Consider the following 22,276-nt stretch of genomic DNA (forward strand, 5'->3'; position numbering starts at 1 on the left):
ATTGCTTAGTAAGTTTGTGTTGTGTACATAGTTCCGCGTAGTCAGCGCGTACACAACTTTCCCAATAGAGCGCGCCCCGCTAAGCACAACAGCGCAGGCGCAGCGCTCGTCCGTCTCCGCACTACGAGATGGCGCCGTCTTACAGACGGACCAAATTCTGCTTCCGCCGATCCGCGTATTAATATGTAACGCAGCCAATGAGATTGCTGCTAACGTAGAACCTTTTCTCCTCGCGGATCACACGCGCGCAGTGATATGAACGCGGGAGGTATTATAACGAGTGTACAGACCTCCGATTAGTCAGTCTGCATTTATCTGCACCATTCTGTACTAGTCTGCATCAGTCACCATTAGTCTGTACCAGTCTATAGTCAAGTTTCAGTCTGTGCCTAATAAGATTCATATTCCTGTACACAGCCATGAAGATAAATGAATAGACACTTTGTCAAGTATCAGAGATATGTGAGAATAAGATTAACGTACCAAGACCAAAGGAACTTCAGATTGTCAATTGTAAAGAGCATCCAGAACCAAGTTAAGTAATTTTTATGCTTGTTATTATTTTAATAAATGTGCGTGAAAATTAATTAAGTTCAGTTTAAAGTTGGTCACCGTCAATCTGCTACTCTAAGCGTGCAAGTGGCATTTCTATCGTCTGACCTGGAGGCAGAAGATAAACACGCCACAATAAGAACACGAAACATATTGCTTACACTCGCCTACTTCGTTAGAGCGACAAATCAAATAATCTGATGGTGTGTGTACCGAAGGTCTTACAGTACACGCACCGCAGTTTGTTAATTTGGTGCATGAAAGTAAAATGTATCATTCACAACAGACATGCATATAGTAGGGAATCTGCAGTTACCACGTACATGCTGAAAGGCACTGGTTTAGGTATATGTGTATATGTTGCTGTGCACTGGTAACCAGCTGCTAGTGATGTAGAGTTGTCCCTTCCTTTGTGCTGCAGATGGGTGGTAACAGCTGCTGATGTAGAGCATTGCCCATGTGTCCTGCAGATGGGTGGTAAAAGTCTGCTGATAATGTAAGGTGCTGTGCCCGTGTACTGTAGCTGTGTGGTAACAGGCTGCTGCTGGTGTAGAGTGTTGTGCCTGTGTACTCAAGATGTTTGGAAACTGGCTGTTGGTGATGAAGACAGTTGTGCCTGTGTGTGCTGCAACTGGATAATCAGCTGATGTGGAGTGTTCTGCCCGTGTGCTGCAAATGGCTAACAAATAGCTGCTGGTGATGGAGAGTTCTGTGCCCGTGTGCTCTAGATCGGTTGTAATTGGCTGCTGGTGATGTAGAGTGTTGTGCCTGTGTGCTGTAGATGGCTGACAACTGGCTGTTGGTGACGTTGAGTGTTGTGCCTATGTGCCGCAGATGGGTGGTGAGCGACTTCTGGTGCAGTGGGAGCGTTACGAGTCGGCCGTGCTGGCGCACCTGCGGCGCCTGCTGGCGGCTGAGGCGTTCGTCGACGTCACGCTCTGCTGCCAGGGCCACCGCCTGCGTGCTCACCGCGTGCTGCTCTCCGCCTGCAGCCCCTACCTGCAGGTCAGTTCTCTCCCACTCTCTCTCTCTCTCTCTCTCTCTCTCTCTGCCTTTTATATTCACTAGTCCTTTATAGGAAAGCTTCACTATGTCATTTTATTTAGCTCACTAGAAAATAAAAACGAAATGGTGCCACTTTCACAACAAATCTTATCGTTGGGCATACCACTATCATCACTCCTGTCTCTGCTGCCACATCAAGGTCTGCTTGAACAATTATCGGCATTCTGACGGCCTGCGGGGCTCCACATGTAGTCACATTCAACATCTGGATACCTTCCAGCCACATTTACTGCAATGACGTAACTGTATGGTCCTGTACAACTGAGTGAACCATATATCTAACTGCTCGAGCGCTAGTCGCTTGGAACTGTTAAGTTCCTGCAAGGCCTTCAGTCATTCTGAAACGATCGAATCTATGTTCACATGACCAACGTAAGCTGCAATATCACAGAGTAATAAACTGCATACTCAATAGGCCATGGTACTGCTGATGAGAAAATGCGACACAGCCGCCAACATCAAATACGATTTCCCAACTAGAAACCAACTTTGTTAGTTATACTTCTCATATGAGTCCTCAGATCTAGCAAACATTTAAGAACTTGCCGCCGAGGCGCTCAAAACTGTTAACAATGATTTAGGGAACATTTTTTTAATATTATTTTAACACTAGAAGTGTTCGAGAAAAAAATTTAAACGACAGTTCGCCAAAGATTCAAAATCATTGCCGTCTACTTACATCTTTGGAAGGCAATTTAATCAGGCATTAGAAATACTGACATTTAAATTTTTAAAAAAATCTTATCACATATCAAAAATAATTAATTCAACCTATATTTTAAACTCTTAAAGACAACAAATGTTATTACGGTACTAAAAATTTTAAAATCACCACAAACCAAAAGACACACTTGGATTAACAGATTGACAGCATAGTTAAAAAGGAAGAGAAATGTAATGAATTGCAATGACTCAGTCTATTTCAGGCCATTACTCATCGGGATGTGAGAGAGAAGTAGTAAGGAAGGGCAGATTTACGGTAGGGTGTACAGTTAGATATGAAACTGAAACCTTCCCGTCTCTTCTATATCTCTTTGGTTACGCAACCTTCCCTTTTACAATAACCTATGTAACCTTCCCTTAGGATTTCTCTCTTGCTTAATAATAACAAATGAAATCTTCCCTTTGAAATTTATTCTTTCTCAATCTTCGCATACAAATTTAATTGCTGCTTATTAAAAGTGATTTTCTGATTATTTCGACGAAATATAGAATGTATCGTCGTCGTGGCCCTCAGTCGTTATCTGTAATAACCCAAAACTCTTACCTTTTTTACTGTTGCTGAATCGCCATCTGGCTGCTACATCGAACTGCGACATGAATATACTTACTGTTTTACTATATTAGCTGCTGGTGGGCTTTCATAATAAGTGGCTGTATTTATTACAAAAACTGACGTTATTCTTTAATAGCAAAGCTGACGTTATTCTTTAATTAATTTGACTGAAGTTACGTAATTCATAGTTAAACTTTTTCTTGAGAACAATAAAATTTTGCAAAGTTTTACGTTGATGGTTTTTGGGATGGATTATAATTAGAAATGCAATATTGCTGGCAAAACTTAATTATATTCTGAATGAAATGATTTTACAAACGTTCAAATGGGACTTACTTTTTACAATAATCTTACAACTAGCAATGCGCAAACATACCTTCAGTAGTCTTGAGTTTCTCAAAAAAATTAATTCAATAATATTAGTTCCTCTTATTATATTAGTTAGCTGATGTCCCTGTACATCCGTTTATAATCTCTTGAAAATCATAGCTAGTGGCTGGCAGGCACACTACTCCTCTCAACCTCTCGCTTCAGACCTGCTACCAACTCGCTTCACATCTCGCTTACTACTCTCTCCTACGAACGCTAAAGTGCGGTCTCTCCTGCCAACAATGCTTTCTGGTGCAGACAATCCCTGCTACCATTAAAAAATGTATCAATGCGCGGTCTTTCCCGCTCTTTTCTTAAAATGTATCCATACGCGGTCTCTCCCGCCCTTTTTAAAATTATCAGTTTGCGGTCTCTCTTGCCAACAATACTTTGGGTCAGACATTCCCTGCTACCACAATTTTTCCATGACAAATATTAATTATTCCTACTTAATCCTATTAATGAAATATAAACATCTTTCATAAATTGTGATTTGACAGTAGACAATAGAAATATACACGTCTTACATAACCCTCCACTGGGTTTACTTAAAATTTTCCTACGTCGTTAAGTCTTTTGGACTTGACGTAAGGAGAAAATTTGATTATAGAAATATGTGTAGTAATAAGTAAGTTAATGATAGAATATTTCTTTCAACAAAGCACATACATATATTGTCATAAGAATTTGTTTTCCCATGTTTAACAAAGAGAATGTTCAAAAGAGGATACATTAAAATATACAGATAATGAGTCAGAAAGTTGGAAGTGTCCATCAGGTAGTAAAAGTTATTTATATTTCTAATAGTAATGGATGGCAAAAATTAGAATATAGTTTGTTTCATTATAAATTGGCATCTATTAGTACCATATTCAAGGAAGAGAAAAAAGGAATTGGATAGCATGGTAAAAGCACTGGCAGCTGTCTGTGAATGCACTCAAAAGTCCGTTTCTTTCCCTCACATAGCACAACACCAGATTTCGCCATGTGATTCCGTCGTCTCTTTGATCCATAGTTTTAGTGTAACCAAACACTAAGTTAACCGTCGAATTGCCTGAGTTGCCGCAGCTACATCAGGTACAAGTTCCAACTCCAATTTTCCATTAGTAGTCATGGTGTGCATCTTGGTATGCAAGCACCTATTGACGTACATCATGACTGCAGTGTGCTTCTTGGTATGCCGACACCTCATAGAAAACATCGTAGATTGAAGTAACGTGGGTCACTATTCACTTTGTTTGTGCTCCATAACCATGGGTATGCACAGAAATTAAGGTGCATGTATAATCATTTTGTCAAAAGTTTCACGGATATGGTTGATACCGTTATTACCAAATTTTACATCATCTCTTTCCTCTGTGCTCATAAAATTATTTATTTTACGTTTAAAAGGACAATGTCACCATATGTGACTGTAGAAAAAGTTTATAGTTTTAAACAATTACATAAAAAAACGCATTTTCCATCTGTAGTGAATTCAGCCTACAATACATATTACATTACCTGACAGTCAATAACATAAACAAATATTTCTGTAAGTGGAATTTAGTAGTACATTTAGGCATCAACATTTTAAATAAAATAGACAAGTACCTTTATACAAACTGTCACTTTCTGTGACTCTAAATAAATCATAATCTGGTGCTCATATATATAATTACATAAAGACACTGTTATATTACTTTACAGGTTGTGAATTCAGTTTTTGAAATATGAAAGTACATTTTGACAAAAGATGTCACTTTCTGTGACTTCAGTATGTTCGGTAATGTGTTTGTCAGTTAAGTCATACTGTGAGTCGACTATATATTATGTTTGGGATGTGTAACACACATCGTCATTGTTTATTAAGAGAAAACATTTGTATTTTACGTAGAGTGCGAATCGGTATGCTGACATTTGGTGTGATCTGTCTTTCCTATGTATGTATCTGATGTAAAAGATATCATGATCAATGCAGAAAAAATTTTTCGAATAGCGAAGTACATATAGTAAGCAATTTAATGTGGTTTCTCCATCCGTAGTGCTGCGCTGTGTCACCTGTTATCAAAATATACCATTACTAAATTATATTTCTTACATACTAACATCTTCATTCTCCTCTCTCTCCTTTGTACCTCGTGTCATCTCTCTGCATAGCCTATAATAAAATATTCATTGTTAATAATCATCAGTGCACGGCATGACTTCAATATCTCTCTGTATTACCTATAACAAAATATTCATGGTTAATAATCGTCAGCGCACGGCATGACTTCAACATCTCTCTGCCTCTGGAAAATCGGCATGACCTGTAAAGAATTTATACAAATTTCTCCATATTCAATACTTATATTATAATTAAAACTACGTTTATTTTGAAGAACTACGACAACAATGCTGCATGCACGGGTTAAAGAATACATCTAATTGATACTACTGTATGACAATTATTTGTACGTGTTATACATTTAAAGTAGTCCTGTTAATTGCTTCACTTACCTTACATAATGTGAAATAAATGTCCTGCGAGAACGCTTCTAAGACTGCTATTAATGTTCAGTGTATTTGTCTGCGGTCATATCGAGTACATTTTGTGTACTGTTGTGCACTAAATAACCCATTAGTGGCTCACTGTATTCGGGCTTGCTGGAATGTGTCAAAAAGCTCATTGTTATACTCTGTCAATATGTATCCCTGCAAGAAGATTTTTCTATTTTAAGAATTTCTTTGTTTGACATATGATGGTTTCCTCTCGATTTTTTTTGTTCTGAGTGTCTCAATGTGTACTACATTAGCGTGCGGAATATTTCGAATTCTGTACGGTCCTGCGTATAGAAATTCAAATTTTTTGCATCGTTTCTTCCCTTTATGTGACAGATAATGGTTACGAACTAGTACCTTATCGCCAACCTCGTACTTGCGTAATCTACTTACCTGCTTCTGTCTCTTCCGACGATCTGCAGCACGTTTAATGTTCGCTAGTGCCGTGTCTATTACCTCACAATGACGAAGTCTACGCTTCTTTGGAAAATTAATCATTTCAGTAAGTTTATTCGGTGGGTCTTTATTCGTCAGTATCGCAGTTGGTGAGAGCATCGTTGACTCATTAGGTATTGCATTTATTACTTCCTGAAACTGTGAAATGTATTCGTCCCATGTTGTATGGTTTCTGTGGCAATAAATTCTACAAAGTTTCCCTATCTCTTTCATTATTCTTTCTGACGGGTTAGAAGAACTGTGATACCTTGATATGTAAATTGGTGTTATGTTCTTAGTCTAACATTTGTTTCCATATGTCTGACCTAAACTGCGGTCCGTTATCTGAAATAACCTTCTGTACATGTCCTACTATTGATAGAAAATCTCTTGCTTTCCTTAGTGGAGAAAATGTTACAAATTTGGATGTCACTTCTACGGCTACTAGAATATAACTATAACCTTTACTTGTTCTGAGGATTTGACCAAAAAGATGGAATATGTGATACTGTAGATATTTAGCTTTCTGACATATCTTGCAGGATGCTATAACTTTGCGAATGTGTTTTTCCATATTGTTGAAGTGACAATTTTGTCGAAGGATTAGAATTTCCTAGCTCCGTAATGTGCATAGCTTAGGTGCGTATACCATATCAATTTGTTTCTGATCCCTTCTGGAATGCATAAAAGCCAATTGTTGCCGTCTGGGTACGAGCGAATAAACAGAATATTTTGATGTATAGTGTAATTATGTCTGATTTTTGCGTTGTTCTTGTCTCGCCAAAGCGTTACTATCTCTTTTAGTGTTTCATCTTTTTGCTGTTCTCTATGTCCTGTAATGCCGATGACATAAAGTTTTCGAAAGCTGCTTGTTTTATATACATAATACTATGGTTGTTGTGGCAGAAGGTATTTTCTTTCTCTAGTCGTTTATGCTGAATAGATCTCGATAGCACGTCGGCAACAATATTCTGAGTGCCTGGAATGTGTACAAAAGTAAAGTCGAACTCTTGTAGATGTAATTTCCAATTGATTAATCTATCATGCGTAAGTTTTGCTGATAATAAAACTGGATTGCTCGGTGATCGGTATATACTGTGGTGTGACTTCCATATAGATAATGACGGAATCTCTTAAATGCCCATACTACGCATAGCGTCTCTAATTCTGTTACAGTGTAATTGCGCTCTGCTGGAGAAAGTATCCTGCTTGTTAACGCAATATGTTTATCGGTTGTCTTACCGTCCTCCTCTACTTCCTGGAAAATATGTACTCCTACTGCTGTAGTTGAACTATCTGTTGCAATGGAAAAGTTTTGTGATGGGTCAGGATGCGATAACAAAGGTGCCCTTAATAACGCTTCTTTCAAATTCTCGAACTCAGCTTCAGCGTCTTCATTCCATGACCAAATTGTGTTTCTACTTGTGAGCTGGTATAGCAAGGGTGTGTCTAATGCTTTACAATGAATTAATTTTCTAAAATAATTAATAAGGCCTAAAAAGCTCCGAAGTTCCTCCTTATTTGTTGGCACGTCGATATCTTTTATGCTTGCAATTTGTCGGAGTCTGGTGCAATACATGTTTGTGAAATGATATGACCTAGAAATTTTATTGAGGCTTTTCCAAATTCAGATTTACGGAGGTTTATAGTTACACCGTTCTGCTCGAATGTATTGAGTAATTGTTGAAGGATGTGGTTGTGCTGTTCCCAGTTTTCTGCTGCGATTAGAATGTCATCTACATATGTAGTAATTTTGTTTTTAAGATCCTGTGGGAGAATTGTATTCATGCGTCGTATAAAGGCTGCAGACGAAATCGTTAGTCCAAATGGAAGTTTACAGAATTGGTAACATTCACCAAAGCAAAGGAATACCGTATATTTTCGGCAATTTGGATGCAACTGGATTTGCCAAAATCCTGATTTGAGATCGTGGGTGGTATATGTAGAGGTGCCAGGAAACTTTTGCAGTAACTCTTCTAACATCTGTGGTCGGTCAGTTTCTGTAATAATTATTTTATTAGCCTCACGTTAATCTAAAACTAAACGGAGTGATCCATCCTTCTTTTCAACGATGTGTAATGGATGTATATATTGGCTTGCTGCTGCTTCAATTATACCCTGATCAGTCATTGCTAATAACTCTTCCTTAACTGCTTCTTTGTATATATGCGGGATTGGATAGTGTTTTGCTTTGAAAGTCTCGTGTGGTTTCACCTGAAATTCGTACATAAATCCTGTCATCGTTCCTGGAACATTGTTAATAACTGTTTTATGTTGCACAAGAATATTTTCTAGTTCTGTGCGCTCTGTATCGTCTTTTGATATACTGTCTCCAACACTGCGTGTAATTGTCTGTAATACATTATACTCATGTTCCTCTGCCATGTCGTTATTATGTGTATTCGTTATTATGTGTATAGTGTGACATAACAATCATTATCCTTAGAATCTGCAATAATCTCGATCCTGTACAAATTTTGTTCTTCTGAGGACACTGTGTTTTGAAATCTCACTACCACTTCACTGTCTTCCTTCTGTAATGTTAGGTATGACGATTTAAAGTCAATCTTTGCGTCGTACTGTATGAGAAAATTCATTCCTAATATTATATCAGTTGTTAAATGTGGAACTATCCAACAATTGCCGTGGAAAGTTTGCCCTGCAAAAAACAAACGTTAATTGTCTGTCTTTTGACTTCAATTATTTCTCTTGGAAATGCTCCCATAACTTAAGTTTTGTGTAATGAGAATACTGGGTAATCATTATTACTATTGCATCTGTTAAATGTGTCTTCGTTAATTACGCACATTGGTGAGCCTGAATCAATTATTGATAAAATATTTGGTGACTTTAAATTTATCTGGATTATTAGGTGGCATATAGTTTTCTGCATGATCGGTTTTTCGTGTAACAATGTGTCTCGCACGTCGTCGAATGTAATGGCATTCTCTATTGTTATCTTTCTCTGTCCTTATCCATAGTTTCGCCATTTAGAGATTCATCACAGGCTATCTCTAGTCATAAATGTTCTGACATTTCATTTTCTGTCGGAGAGTGTTGTGTGTTTTCTATGAGCTGTACTTTTCTACCGTTTTGATTATTAGCGGTAGGTGGCGGATGAAATCTTGTGTCTGGTACATTCATACGATAACATGGTTGTTGTGCACTGTTTGAATTTCTATGAAAATTATCATTGTAGAATGTCCTTTGCGGTCGGTGTTCGTTTTCTCTCCTTCTGTCGTCATAACTGTGGTTATACGGCGAGGCACGCGTGTTTCTCTGAAAAGGCTGTCAGTGTTCGTTTTGTGTATTTTGCGGCTGACCCATGTAATTGTTTGCACCTGTCGCATTTTCTCGGCGATGAGTCATGTGAAAGTTTGACCGGTTTGGCGTTTCTACATCTACATATACATCTATAATCCGCGAGCCACCTTACGGTGTGTGGCGGAGGGTACTTACTGTACCACTATCTGATCCCCCCTTCCCTGTTCCATTCACGAATTGTGCGTGGGAAGAACGACTGCTTGTAAGTCTCCGTATTTGCTCTAATTTCTCGGATCTTTTCGTTGTGATCATTACGCGAGATGTATGTGGGCGGTAGTAATATGTTGCCCATCTCTTCCCGGAATGTGCTCTCTCGTAATTTCGATAATAAACCTCTCCGTATTGCGTAACGCCTTTCTTGAAGTGTCCGCCACTGGAGCTTGTTCAGCATCTCCGTAACGCTCTCGCGCTGACTAAATGTCCCCATGACGAATCGCGCTGCTTTTCGCTGGATCATGTCTATCTCTTCTATTAATCCAACCTGGTAAGGGTCCCATACTGATGAGAAATACTCAAGAATCGGACGAACAAGCGTTTTGTAAGCTACTTCTTTCGTCGATGAGTCACATTTTCTTAGAATTCTTCCTATGAATCTCAACCTGGCGCCTGCTTTTCCCACTATTTGTTTTATGTGATCATTCCACTTCAGATCGCTCCGGATAGTAACTCCTAAGTATTTTACGGTGGTTACCGCTTCCAATGATTTACCACCTATGGCATAATCGTACTGGAATGGATTTCTGCCCCTATGTATGCGCATTATATTACATTTATCTACGTTTAGGGAAAGCTGCCAGCTGTCGCACCATGCATTAATCCTCTGCAGGTCCTCCTGGAGTACGTACGAGTCTTCTGATGTTGCTACTTTCTTGTAGACAACCGTGTCATCTGCAAATAGCCTCACGGAGCTACCGATGTTGTCAACTAAGTCATTTATGTATATTGTAAACAATAAAGGTCCTATCACGCTTCCCTGCGGTACTCCCGAAATTACCTCTACATCTGCAGATTTTGAACCGTTAAGAATGACATGTTGTGTTCTTTCTTCTAGGAAATCCTGAATCCAATCACAAACCTGGTCCGATATTCCGTAAGCTCGTATTTTTTTCACTAAACGTAAGTGCGGAACCGTATCAAATGCCTTCCTGAAGTCCAGGAATACGGCATCAATCTGCTCGCCAGTGTCTACGGCACTGTGAATTTCTTGGGCAAATAGGGCGAGCTGAGTTTCACATGATCTCTGTTTGCGGAATCCATGTTGGTTATGATGGAGATTTGTATTATCTAAGAACGTCATAATACGAGAACACAAAACATGTTCCATTATTCTACAACAGATTGACGTAAGCGAAATAGGCCTATAATTATTCGCATCTGATTTATGACCCTTCTTGAAAATGGGAACGACCTGCGCTTTCTTCCAGTCGCTAGGTACTTTACGTTCTTCCAGCGATCTACGATAAATTGCTGATAGAAAGGGGGCAAGTTCTTTAGCATAATCACTGTAGAATCTTAAGGGTATCTCGTCTGGTCCGGATGCTTTTCCGCTACTAAGTGATAGCAGTTGTTTTTCAATTCCGATATCGTTTATTTCAATATTTTCCATTTTGGCGTCCGTGCGACGGCTGAAGTCAGGGACCGTGTTACGATTTTCCGCAGTGAAACAGTTTCGGAACACTGAATTCAGTATTTCTGCCTTTCTTCGGTCGTCCTCTGTTTCGGTGCCATCGTGGTCAACGAGTGACTGAATAGGGGATTTAGATCCGCTTACCGATTTTACATATGACCAAAACTTTTTAGGGTTCTTGTTTAGATTGTTTGCCAATGTTTTATGTTCGAATTCGTTGAATGCTTCTCTCATTGCTCTCTTTACGCTCTTTTTCGCTTCGTTCAACTTTTCCTTATCAGCTATGATTCGACTATTCTTAAACCTATGATGAAGCTTTCTTTGTTTCCGTAGTACCTTTCGTACATGATTTATACCACGGTGGATCTTTCCCCTCGCTTTGGACCTTAGTCGGTACGAACTTATCTAAAGCGTACTGGACGATGTTTCTGAATTTTTTCCATTTTTGTTCCACATCCTCTTCCTCAGAAATGAACGTTTGATGGTGGTCACTCAGATATTCTGCGATTTGTGCCCTATCACTCTTGTTAAGCAAATATATTTTCCTTCCTTTCTTGGCATTTCTTATTACACTTGTAGTCATTGATGCAACCACTGACTTATGATCACTGATATCCTCTTCTACATTCACGGAGTCGAAAAGTTCCGGTCTATTTGTTGCTATGAGGTCTAAAACGTTAGCTTCACGAGTTGGTTCTCTAACTATCTGCTCGAAGTAATTCTCGGACAAGGCAGTCAGGATAATGTCACAAGAGTCTCTGTCCCTGGCTCCAGTTCTGATTGTGTGACTATCCCATTCTATACCTGGTAGATTGAAGTCTCCCCCTATTACAATAGTATGATCACGAAACTTCTTCACGACGTTCTGCAGGTTCTCTCTGAGGCGCTCAACTACTACGGTTGCTGATGCAGGTGGTCTATAGAATCATCCGACTATCATATCTGACCCACCTTTGATACTTAACTTAACCCAGATTATTTCACATTCGCATTCGCTAATAACTTCACTGGATATTATTGAATTCTTTACTGCTATAAATACTCCTCCACCATTGGCGTTTATCCTATCCTTGCGGTATATATTCCATTCTGTGTCTAGGATTTCGTTACTGTTCACTTCCGGTTTTAACCAACTTTCCGTTCCTAATACTATATGCGCACTATTTCCTTCAATAAGAGATACTAATTCAGGAACCTTGCCCTGGATACTCCTGCAGTTTACCAATATTACGTTAACTTTTCCTGTTTTTGGTCTCTGAGGACGGACGTTCTTTATCAACGATGATAATGTCCTCTCTGGTAAGCCGTCAGGTATTTTATCGTTTCGCCCAAGGGGGGGGTCCCTCTAACCTAAAAAACCCCCGTGTGCACGCCACACGTACTCTGCTACCCTAGTAGCTGCTTCCGGTGTGTAGTGCACGCCTGACCTGTCTAGGGGGGCCCTACAGTTCTCCACCCAATAACGGAGGTCGTATATGTGTCGTGTTATTTGGATGGCTTTGTTGTTGTCTTGAATTGTAATGTACATTGTTACTATACTGCTGTTCATTGAATCCCTGTGTATATTCTCGGTTAAAGTTTTCATTTTCGCTGCGAAAGCGTTTATTATGATTGTTATTGCCAAATCGTGTTTGCTCAAAATTAGTATTGTTTGTCTGGTTTGCGTTATGTCGTGAAAAGTTCTTATTAACAAACGCATAATGTGCCTGGTGTACCTCTAGTAATTGCGGGATGTCTCTAAATGCGTACACACTGTCCTTTTGCTGGTCTGTTAATAATGACACTTTTAATGCACTGGGGAGTTTTGAAATACACAGCTGTATTAATGCGGATTGACTGTATGGCTCATTGAGGTATTGGTTCTCTTCAACCATAACCTCGAAAAATTGTGTGATTGTTGGGAAAGTAGAATTCTCGAAATCTGGCAGACTAATTAGATCTTTAATGCTACTGTGTGTGGTATGCCGCTAGAAATGCTTCGTGGAATGCTTCTACTGAAAAATAGTGTCTAGCAGTTGGTCGCATTCTTCTCGCTGGTTCCCCTTCGAGAACACTAATAATAAATTCTAACTTATGTTGAACTGGCCATGATTGTGGGAGTGCCGCATTGAATTGTTGGATCTAGTCCAGTGGATGTATTTGCATCCTGTCGTTTTTAAATTTTCTCACTGAAAGGAAATGCTTGTCGTCGAAACCATCATACCTTTGTGTGTAATTATTTTCGTAATGCTGTGAATATGAATTTGTGTGTCTTTCTCCCTGGTTAAGATCTCTTACTCTCAAGTCTACCGACATTATATGTGTTGTGCATCTGAGGCATGTCGTAAAGGTATGTGTTCTGTTGGAATTGATTTTTTGCAGTTGTTTCTTGTGTGTCAGCTATCCTTTGCTGTAAAGAATTGATTTTCGGATGATTACGTGATTCTAGGTCTGCGATTGTTTGTTGCACATTTGTAATTTGCGTATCTTTACTATTAGAAATCTGTTGAACTGAGACTGGTGTAGTGTCATCTGATTTACTGTCATTGGTAGTATCTAACAGGTCTATTCTTGTAGTGAGTTCGTTGATCTTTTCTGTCAATTCGTTTCGTAATTTACAATTACTTTCGGTTACTTTCTTAAACCCCCCCCATGAACCATGGACCTTGCCGTTGGTGGGGAGGCTTGCGTGCCTCAGCGATACAGATAGCCGTACCGTAGGTGCAACCACAACGGAGGGGTATCTGTTGAGAGGCCAGACAAACGTGTGGTTCCTGAAGAGGGGCAGCAGCCTTTTCAGTAGTTGCAAGGGCAACAGTCTGGATGATTGACTGATCTGGCCTTGTAACAATAACCAAAACGGCCTTGCTGTGCTGGTACTGCGAACGGCTGAAAGCAAGGGGAAACTACAGCCGTAATTTTTCCCGAGGGCATGCAGCTTTACTGTATGATTACATGATGATAGCGTCCTCTTGGGTAAAATATTCCGGAGGTAAAATAGTCCCCCATTCGGATCTCCGGGCGGGGACTACTCAAGAGGATGTAGTTATCAGGAGAAAGAAAACTGGCGTTCTACGGATCGGAGCGTGGAATGTCAGATCCCTTAATCGGGCAGGTAGGTTAGAAAATTTAAAAAGGGAAATGGATAGGTTGAAGTTAGATATAGTGGGAATTAGTGAAGTTCGGAGCAGGAGGAACAAGACTTCTGGTCAGGTGACTACAGGGTTATAAACACAAAATCAAATAGGGGTAATGCAGGAGTAGGTTTAATAATGAATAGGAAAATAGGAATGCGGGTAAGCTACTACAAACAGCATAGTGAACGCATTATTGTGGCCAAGATAGATACGAAGCCCATGCCTACTACAGTAGTACAAGTTTATATGCCAACTAGCTCTGCAGATGACGAAGAAATTGAAGAAATGTATGATGAAATAAAAGAAATTATTCAGATTGTGAAGGGAGACGAAAATTTAATAGTCATGGGTGACTGGAATTAGAGTGTAGGAAAAGGGAGAGAAGGAAACATAGTAGGTGAATATGGATTGGGGGACCGAAATGAAAGAGGAAGCCGCCTGGTCGAATTTTGCACAGAGCACAACATAATCATAACTAACACTTGGTTTAAGAATCATGAAAGAAGGTTGAATACATGGAAGAACCCTGGAGATACTAAAAGGTATCAGATAGATTATATAATGGTAAGACAGAGATTTAGGAACCAGGTTTTAAATTGTAAGACATTTCCAGGGGCAGATGTGGACTCTGACCACAATCTATTGGTTATGACCTGTAGATTAAAACTGAAGAAACTGCAAAAAGGTGGGAATTTAAGGAGATGGGACCTGGATAAACTAAAAGAACCAGAGGTTGTACAGAGATTCAGGGAGAGCATAAGGGAGCAATTGACAGGAATGGGGGAAATAAATACAGTAGAAGAAGAATGGGTAGCTTTGAGGGATGAAGTAGTGAAGGCAGCAGAGGATCAAGTAGGTAAAAAGACGAGGGCTAGTAGAAATCGTTGGGTAACAGAAGAAATATTGAATTTAATTGATGAAAGGAGAAAATATAAAAATGCAGTAAGTGAAACTGGCAAAAAGGAATACAAACGTCTCAAAAATGAGATCGACAGGAAGTGCAAAATGGCTAAGCAGGGATGGCTAGAGGACAAATGTAAGGATGTAGAGGCCTATCTCACTAGGGGTAAGATAGATACCGCCTACAGGAAAATTAAAGAGACCTTTGGAGATAAGAGAACGACTCGTATGAATATCAAGAGCTCAGATGGAAACCCAGTTCTAAGCAAAGAAGGGAAAGCAGAAAGGTGGAAGGAGTATATAGAGGGTCTATACAAGGGCGATGTACTTGAGGACAATATTATGGAAATGGAAGAGGATGTAGATGAAGATGAAATGGGAGATATGATACTGCGTGAAGAGTTTGACAGAGCACTGAAAGACCTGAGTCGAAACAAGGCCCCCGGAGTAGACAATATTCCATTGGAACTACTGACGGCCGTGGGAGAGCCAGTCCTGACAAAACTCTACCATCTGGTGAGCAAGATGTATGAAACAGGCGAAATACCCTCAGACTTCAAGAAGAATATAATAATTCCAATCCCAAAGAAAGCAGGTGTTGACAGATGTGAAAATTACCGAACTATCAGCTTAATAAGTCACAGCTGCAAAATACTAACACGAATTCTTTACAGACGAATGGAAAAACTAGTAGAAGCCAACCTCGGGGAAGATCAGTTTGGATTCCGTAGAAACACTGGAACACGTGAGGCAATACTGACCTTACGACTTATCTTAGAAGAAAGATTAAGGAAAGGCAAACCTACGTTTCTAGCATTTGTAGACTTAGAGAAAGCTTTTGACAATGTTGACTGGAATTCTCTCTTTCAAATTCTAAAGGTGGCAGGGGTAATATACAGGGAGCGAAAGGCTATTTACAATTTGTACAGAAACCAGATGGCAGTTATGAGTCGAGGGACATGAAAGGGAAGCAGTGGTTGGGAAGGGAGTAAGACAGGGTTGTAGCCTCTCCCCGATGTTGTTCAATCTGTATATTGAGCAAGCAGTAAAGGAAACAAAAGAAAAATGCGGAGTAGGTATTAAAATTCATGGAGAAGAAATAAAAACTTTGAGGTTCGCCGATGACATTGTAATTCTGTCAGAGACAGCAAAGGACTTGGAAGAGCAGTTGAATGGAATGGACAGTGTCTTGAAAGGAGGATATAAGATGAACATCAACAAAAGCAAAACAAGGATAATGGAATGTAGTCTAATTAAGTCGGGTGATGCTGAGGGAATTAGATTAGGAAATGAGGCACTTAAAGTAGTAAAGGAGTTTTGCTATTTGGGGAGCACAATAACTGATGATGGTCGAAGTAGAGAGGATATAAAATGTAGGCTGGCAATGGCAAGGAAAGCGTTTCTGAAGAAGAGAAATTTGTTAACATCCAGTATAGATTTAAGTGTCAGGAAGTCATTTCTGAAAGTATTTGTATGGAGTGTAGCCATGTATGGAAGTGAAACATGGACGATAAATAGTTTGGACAAGAAGAGAATAGAAGCTTTCGAAATGTGGTGCTACAGAAGAATGCTGAAGATTAGATGGGTAGATCACATAACTAATGAGGAAGTATTGAATAGGATTGGGGAGAAGAGAAGTTTGTGGCACAACTTGACCAGAAGAAGGGATCGGTTGGTAGGACATGTTCTGAGGCATCAAGGGATCACCAATTTAGTATTGGAAGGCAGCGTGGAGGGTAAAAATCGTAGAGGGAGACCAAGAGATGAATACACTAAGCAGATTCAGAAGGATGTAGGTTGCAGTAGGTACTGGGAGATGAAAAAGCTTGCACAGGATAGAGTAGCATGGAGAGCTGCATCAAACCAGTCTCAGGACTGAAGACCACAACAACAACAACAACAACAACAACAACTTTCTTAAAATCTGCTTTCAAATTTTCTGAGTCTTGACTGATTTCTATGTGTTCCATTTTGTCAGTTAGTGTCGGAACTTCTTCTGTCAATTTATCCCTAATATTCTGGATTTCAGTGTGTGTAGAAATTTTAGCCTCAGTTGTATGTGATTGGATTTCCGTGAGCCTCTCTTGTATTTTAATATTTGTCTCCTTAACCGTTTCGATTTCTTCCGAAATCGAGTGTATGTGATTGTCCACGAAAGTTTTTCCCAGAGCAAACACTTTCTTTTTGTCGTCCACTCGCTATTTATTAATTGTTTCTGATAGTTCTTTTCGGTCTTTATCCTGCGATCGCACCAGTTTGCGGTGACGTATCAAACAGTTTTCTGTGTGATTGTTAAAACGTTCATTAATGTGAGCGTTTTTAATAGAAAAGTTCTGTCATTGTTTCTCGTATGCTTACCGCGAATGCTTCTTGTTTATCTGTTATTTCCTGGATCTTGGCGTGTAATTCTTGGTTTGATTTTTCAGCGACTGCTTGAATTTCTACTTTGATTTCGTGTTTTAGATTTTGGTACATTTTGTCTAATTTCTGATCTCTCTCTCTGTGTTTGTGTGTGTGTGTGTGTGTGTGTGTGTGTGTGTGTGTGTGTGTGTGTGTGTGCGCGCGCGCCCTCGCGCCTTGATTTCGTTTTTTAGGTCTGCCGATTCTTGTGCCCTTCTGTTAAAGTTTTGATTCATGTTTTGTCTCATTTGTCGCAAAAATACCATTATTGGATCCGTTTCGGATTGACTTCTGTGTGTATTTGTATTCGTTGTTAAAGGTTGTACATCTGTGTTCATTTGAACATCCTCAGACGATTGTAATCGTGTCACCTCTTCCGTGGTTTCAGAATTTTTGTCAATAAAACTGTGATGCCTGTTAACGCAGATTGTGTAGCTGTGTACCGTTTGAATCTGTTTCGGCACGTAATGGAGTCACACTGTTTGACTGGATTATAGTGGTTTCGTTACTGAAACTATTATGTCTGCTACGTGGAATTTGTGGCTGTGTAGCGTCTGCTGTATTTAAAAACAAATTATTTTGCACTAATGTCTCATTATCAGTTGGCATATCTGAAGTTGATTGTTCGTCAAAAGATTCCATATTATTATTATTACTACTCTCGAATGTCTGTTCACCTAACGTTTCACTATCGGGTTTTTCACACATATTATTTCTGTCTATTCCAGAAAAGAATTTCTCGTCAGTATTTTCTACACTTTTATCACTTTGAGAACGAGTAATTATTCTAAGGGAGATTGTCTATAATTAGCACACGCAACAAAATATCACTGTTCAAAGCGGATTCACCACTGAACAAACAATTTTCAACGCAGAATCAATAGAGCAGACAGAATTGCCGATGGGCTGTGAACTAAAGGTATACACTTTAGTATAAGCATTGCGCCACTTAACACTAGCTTATTCATACAATTGTCAGTCAGTATATTCATTTTCACAGTAGATTCACTAAAGAATCTTACCAATTGGATGTCGCCAAGTGAAACCTTACTTTCTCCTCTATATCTCTTTTGCTACGCGACCTTCTCTTTTACAATAACCTATGTAACCTTCCCTTAGGATTTCTATCTCGTGCTTAATAGTAAATGAAATCTTCCCTTTGAAATTTATTCTCTTTCTCTGCATACAAATTTAACTGCTGCTTATTAAAAGTGATTTTCTGATTATTTCGACGAAACATAGAATGTGTCGTCGTCGTGGCCCTCAGTCGTTATCTGTAATAACCCAAAACTGTTTCTTACCTTTTTTTACTGTTGCTGGATCGCCATCTGACTGCTACATCGAACTGCGACATGAATATACTTACTGTTTTACTATATTAGCTGCTGGTGGGCTTTCATAATAAGTGGCTGTATTTATTACCAAAGCTGACGTTATTCTTTAATAGCAAAGCTGACGTTATTCTTTAATTAATTTGACTGAAGTTACGTAATTCATAGTTAAACTTTTTCTTGAGAACAATAAAATTTTGCAAAGTTTTACGTTGATGGTTTTTGGGATGGATTATAATTAGAAATGCAATATTGCTGGCAAAATTTAATTATATTCTGAATGAAATTATTTTACAAACGTTCAAGTGGGACTTACTTTTTACAGTAATCTTACATTAGCAATGCGCAAACATACCTTCAGTAGTCTTGAGTTTCTCAAAAAAATTAATTCAATAATATTAGTTCCTCTTATTATAATAGTTAGCTGATGTCTATGTACATCCGTTTATAATCTCTTGAAAATCATAGCTAGTGTCTGGCAGGCATGCTTCTCCTCTCAACCTCTCGCTTCAGACCTGCTACCAACTCGCTTCACATCTCGCTTACTACTCTCTCCTACGAACGCTAAAGTGCGGTCTCTCCTGCCAACAATGCTTTCTGGTGCAGACAATCCCTGCTACCATTACAAAATGTATCAATACGCGGTCTTTCCCGCTCTTTTCTTAAAATGTATACATACGCAGTCTCTCCCGCCTTTTTAAAATTATATCAATTTGCGGTCTCTCTTGCCAACAATACGTGCGTGCAGGCATTCCCTGCTACCACAATTATTTCCAACATGACAAATATTAATTATTCCTACTTAATCCTATTAATAAAATATAAACATCTTTCATAAATTGTGATTTGACAGTAGACAATAGAAATATACACGTCTTACAAAACTACTAATTTAATTTTTTTTAAACACTGAACAGAAATTTCCCTGACCAAGACAACTTAATTTCAACCTATTCATTTACTACCCCCAATATACAACCCCAAGGCAATATGACTGCTATACATTGACAACATGACTTCCAATAATCAGCACAAAAGAATAGCTCTGAATTGCAAGAAATCCTAACAATAATACAAATCCAAAAATACGAAATTAAAGAAATTTGAAACTACCTCCAACTCTTTTAATTGCCTAAACTCATTTCAATCAAGAATCCCAATATTGGAAACCCCCATTCTTTTTCAAAGTCACTTAACTCCCATAAAATTTTCATAACACGAACTACAGCAAGTAGCAACAACAGCTAGCTAAATAAAAAGATTATAACTACTATAGACTCTAACTACTAGGAGGCATATGGTTAGCAAAAGAAAGATTTTGTTGAAGAGCGAATAATGTATTTAGAAAATATTATCTTATTCATGTGACATCCAGTTCCAAAAATTATATAGTTGTCAATAATTTCCACTACCCAAACATTATCAACCATACATCCATTATATTTTCTTATACGAAATTTCATTCACTTTACACTGCGTATCCTACCAACATAGTCTCCACTAAGAAAAATATGTCCATGCACTTCTTCATCCACTCGCTAGCTACTAGTCACCCAACCAAAGAATCTCTTGCCAATGGTGTAGAGCGATATTGACATAGTCTATAGCGCTGCCAACATGCAAACAGACTACTTACATAGACCCCCTGCTCCCCTCAAAAAATTTTAAAGTGTTTCGGCAGTGACCAAGACTAAGTTTTTAAAAAAATTTATATTAACTATATCAAATAGAGCAGATGCACAAAAGGGTTAAGTAATATGTTGTTGGTCAATAAAGTAAAAATTCTCCTTACAGTCCCTGAACACAGTCCTAATAATTCATCAGAAGAGACCTCTACGCCAGTTTAATGCACAAAGGCTGAGCAGTATGTGAAAGTGCACAAGTAAGTAGTGGACAACCATGCAGTCTTGAAGAAGTAGTGTTGTCCTCCCCACAGAGATACAGTGCTGACTCTTTACATGAAGTTTTCAGTTGGTATAGTAAGATTGATAATGGGCCACAACAGAGCAGACCCTCTACAGTCTCATGACAGTAGTGGGCCATCAAAGGTGCAGACCCATTGTAGTTATGTAGATGTGGCCAGCAGCCATACATTGTGACTGTGTGGGTGCACATTCACAGTTGAAGAGTCTTGAAGATAATATAGCAAATCTATGAACTACCATTGTGTAGTCAGCATTATGCACATTACAAGTCCCTGAGCCACCACTTGCACACTCACAGAATTTTTTTTTCTTTTGCAATGTCTTTACAATCAGCAATGCTTTTAACCAGTCCCTTGCTGAACTATTAACACATGTGCAAGCACTAACACAGTCATATAATCTCTGAGATGTGATACATATAGTATGACTAACAGACAAATGTGTGCAGTAAAAAGAATCCCAACTATTTACCTAACTTGAAGAACTGGATAGTACAAATAACATTTGTAGTAATACAGGCTTTACAAAAAGAATAGAATTAAGCATATACACGAGTATTACAAGAATTATGACATATGTAAATAAATGAGAGTATCAGTAAGAACAATAACTTGACACATGAATATTAAAAGAAAACATAACAGAATAAATAATGTCTGAACATCTTCCTGAAGTAAAGAATATGGTACAAAAACAGAGACTGGGTTTGAGGATAACAGTATACCTCATCATAGTTAATGCAGCCTAATATTAGAAGGAAAAAAATCTGCTAAATTTATCTTATCAGGTAAAAACAGATAGGAAGAACACAAGGGTACACATAAACATAGTGGAATAACACAAAAGGAAAGGGCAGGATCAGTTTTCAAGTGTAAATCTCTCAAAGTGTAAGTGTAACATTTGATACTGCAGTATTTGTTTTGTGCATTTTGTATGTAATACTTCATGCTCATACCTCTTTTACTTTCAACCAAAATTACTTCATTTCCAACCAAAACTTTTATTTATGCTCGCAGACCTCTCTTACTTCAGCGTTTGTTTCCACAAAAATTCCTATCTATGCATGCTACCTGTTATTATACTTTCAACCATTGCTCATACTTCCATATTTTTCTTACCTCCTCATTCGTTTCTAAGAAGATCCTACCTAAACCTGTTGTCACTATACCCTACTTATATCTGTTCAATTCCTCTTTCAAAACTATTGCAAATTATACAGTACTCTTTGGCCATACCTTTTCCTTATCGCTTCTCAATGCATTTCTTCCCAATTCATCACAACTCTTTTTCTTATATGGCATACCACCTCTCAAGCTAAATTCAATCTACTGAACTCACATACATAAACTAGAGAATGAGGCACTGCAGCAGCACCAAAAATTAACACAACGACAAAAATGTAAATTTGCAAAGCAAGGAGCATTATATCTAAT

The 22,276-nt window shown here is 38.6% G+C and overlaps 1 protein-coding gene across 1 annotated transcript in view; it reads left to right on the plus strand.

Annotated features, from left to right (window-relative positions):
* Nucleotides 1–1,386: 1,386 nt before the first annotated feature.
* Nucleotides 1,387–22,276, plus strand: part of LOC126413261 (protein tramtrack, beta isoform-like) — a 65,472-nt gene continuing 44,582 nt past the window's right edge. The window contains exon 1 of the mRNA XM_050083163.1: nt 1,387–1,557. Coding sequence (XP_049939120.1) covers nt 1,387–1,557 — 171 coding nt within the window. The remainder of the gene's footprint in view (nt 1,558–22,276) is intronic.

The sequence above is a fragment of the Schistocerca serialis genome, chromosome 7 (assembly GCF_023864345.2).
Source record: "Schistocerca serialis cubense isolate TAMUIC-IGC-003099 chromosome 7, iqSchSeri2.2, whole genome shotgun sequence".
NCBI classification, from domain to species: Eukaryota; Metazoa; Arthropoda; class Insecta; order Orthoptera; family Acrididae; genus Schistocerca; species Schistocerca serialis.